The following is a 2,044-nucleotide window of genomic DNA, read 5'->3' as shown; positions in this document are numbered from 1 at the left end:
TCCATTCTTATTTTTGTTGCGGGGGGGGGGGCGAGCCAGCGAGACAGCTTTCGGGGCGCGCTGGTAAGGTGGGAGGGGGTGGGGGCCGGCCGATTCGATTCTTTGGCTTGTGTGTGAAAGCGGCCGCCGCAGCGGCGGAGACGACAACAACTTGCTGGTTTTCAGGTTGGGTTAACGGCATGGAGAACAGTCACCCCCACCACCACCACCAGCAGCCCCCGCCGCAGCCCGGCCCTTCGGGCGAGAGGAGAAACCACCATTGGAGAAGTTACAAGTTGATGATTGACCCGGCTCTGAAAAAGGGGCATCATAAACTGTACCGCTACGATGGGCAGCATTTCAGCCTGGCGGTGAGTAGCCGGCGCGCCTTCCCGCCACCCCCACCCACCCCGGGCCGAGCCCCCAGACCCGGGCGAACGCAGGGGGACCCCTCTCTCGGCCACCTGGCCAACTGTCAGCCCCGTCCCCCAGCCTGCAGCGGGACTGGTGCCTGGAAAGGGGGGGACCTGCTGCTGCCCCTGGGGAGGGAGCCAGCTCTTCCTTACCGCGCCCCCATCCCTGCCCACAGATGTCCAGCAACCGCCCAGTGGAAATCGTGGAAGACCCCCGGGTCGTCGGTATCTGGACCAAAAACAAGGAGCTGGAGCTGTCGGTGCCCAAATTCAAGGTAGGACCCCTCCCCCCGGCTCCGTGGTCCACCCCTCTCCTCGAGTTCGAAAATAACGCCAGTCCTGACCAAGCCCAGCCGGATTCCGAGTTCCCGCCGTCCTGGGCTGGGAAGTTTTGGCGGGGAGGGGAGAGGGGTGTCCCCTCCTGGCCACTGTAAACAAAATAACACTCCGAGAAACTGTAACCAGCGCGCTGCTGATACTGTGTCCATCTCGCCGCCGAGCCGGGGGCTCTGGGCCCCCACCTGGTTCCAGTGCACCTAGGGCCCTGGCCCTGAGACCCGCCCCCCTTCCCAGCTCCGTGGCTTAAGGGGGACAACTTCCTAGTCCTAGGGGTCGTCCGGGAGCCCGCAGCAAGGACTGGAGGCCAGAACAGGGGGTGGAGAAAGAGAAACTGTTTCTTTTTCCCCTTTCCTTTCGAACCCTGAGGACTTCCACGTTCCAAACAATTTAATCCTCCGTTTCCCGAGCCCGCCCGCGTGCTTTTTTTCTTTATTTTATTTTTTTCTTTTTCTTTGAAACATTTTTTTTTTAACCCTTCATTGTTTTTAGCCTCTGGGCAAGTGTAGTGTTTTGTTTTCCCTTTGCTTTTTAATGTTTTCCAAACTCCCTTCCCTTCGTCCCTTGCCAGATCGATGAGTTCTACGTGGGCCCTGTGCCTCCAAAGCAGGTGACATTTGCCAAGCTGAATGACAACATCCGTGAAAACTTCCTGAGGGACATGTGCAAAAAGTATGGGGAGGTGGAGGAGGTGGAGATTTTGTACAACCCCAAGACCAAAAAGCACCTGGGCATCGCCAAGGTGGTCTTTGCCACGGTCAGGGGAGCCAAGGAGGCAGTCCAGCACTTGCACAGCACTTCGGTCATGGGCAACATCATCCACGTGGAGCTGGACACTAAAGGTTAGTGGAGGTGGGTTAGCCGCCTTAGGGGAGGAGCCGGTAGGCAGCCTGTCAGCCTGACCCCTTTTCATCCCAGTGTCCCCCACTCCCCTTCAGGGTTAGGAGAACCTTTCTTGCCTCTGGCTCTTTCTTGGGATTCCCCACCACCACCACCACTTTATTTTTTGTCCCTTCCTCGGGTAGAGTCACATGGAACTAAATGTGTTGTATGTTGCTAGGAGACAGGCTATAATTTACCTAATGTGCCAGTCCTTGGCCACTGCACCTCTAGGGACCACCTGGAGGCTTCCCCACTGATGACACCCTTTTGGGTCCCTTTGTCTGAGCCCCAGTGGCCTGAGTTTAGTCCGTCCCCAGTGTTGATGCCTGTTTTAGGGGAGAAGGCAGAATTTGTTTATTTGTAGGGGCCAGAGAGAGAATCTTTAAGTGTTTTTAAATACATAAAGTTAATCCTTTAAGGGTCTAGGGTGTAAC

At 56.7% G+C, this 2,044-nt stretch overlaps 1 protein-coding gene across 2 annotated transcripts in view; it reads left to right on the top strand.

Moving 5' to 3' along the window:
• The window catches only part of Setd1b (SET domain containing 1B, histone lysine methyltransferase), a 26,612-nt gene that overhangs the window by 538 nt on the left and 24,030 nt on the right, over positions 1-2,044 (top strand). The window contains exons 1-4 of one of the 2 annotated variants that reach the window (XM_029566575.1): positions 7-63; positions 166-350; positions 569-667; positions 1,300-1,570. In XM_029566575.1, coding sequence (XP_029422435.1) covers positions 180-350; positions 569-667; positions 1,300-1,570 — 541 coding nt within the window. In that variant the 5' untranslated portion in view covers positions 7-63; positions 166-179. Of the gene's footprint in view, positions 1-6; positions 64-165; positions 351-568; positions 668-1,299; positions 1,571-2,044 lie in introns of those variants that run through there. The other variant, XM_029566574.1, reaches the window with a different exon arrangement.

Source organism: Nannospalax galili, unplaced genomic scaffold (assembly GCF_000622305.1).
Source record: "Nannospalax galili isolate Female #2095 unplaced genomic scaffold, S.galili_v1.0 scaffold218, whole genome shotgun sequence".
In the NCBI taxonomy this organism is placed as follows: domain Eukaryota; kingdom Metazoa; phylum Chordata; class Mammalia; order Rodentia; family Spalacidae; genus Nannospalax; species Nannospalax galili.
Note: the sequence above shows the minus strand (reverse complement) of the source record. Positions and strands in the feature narration are given on the sequence as shown.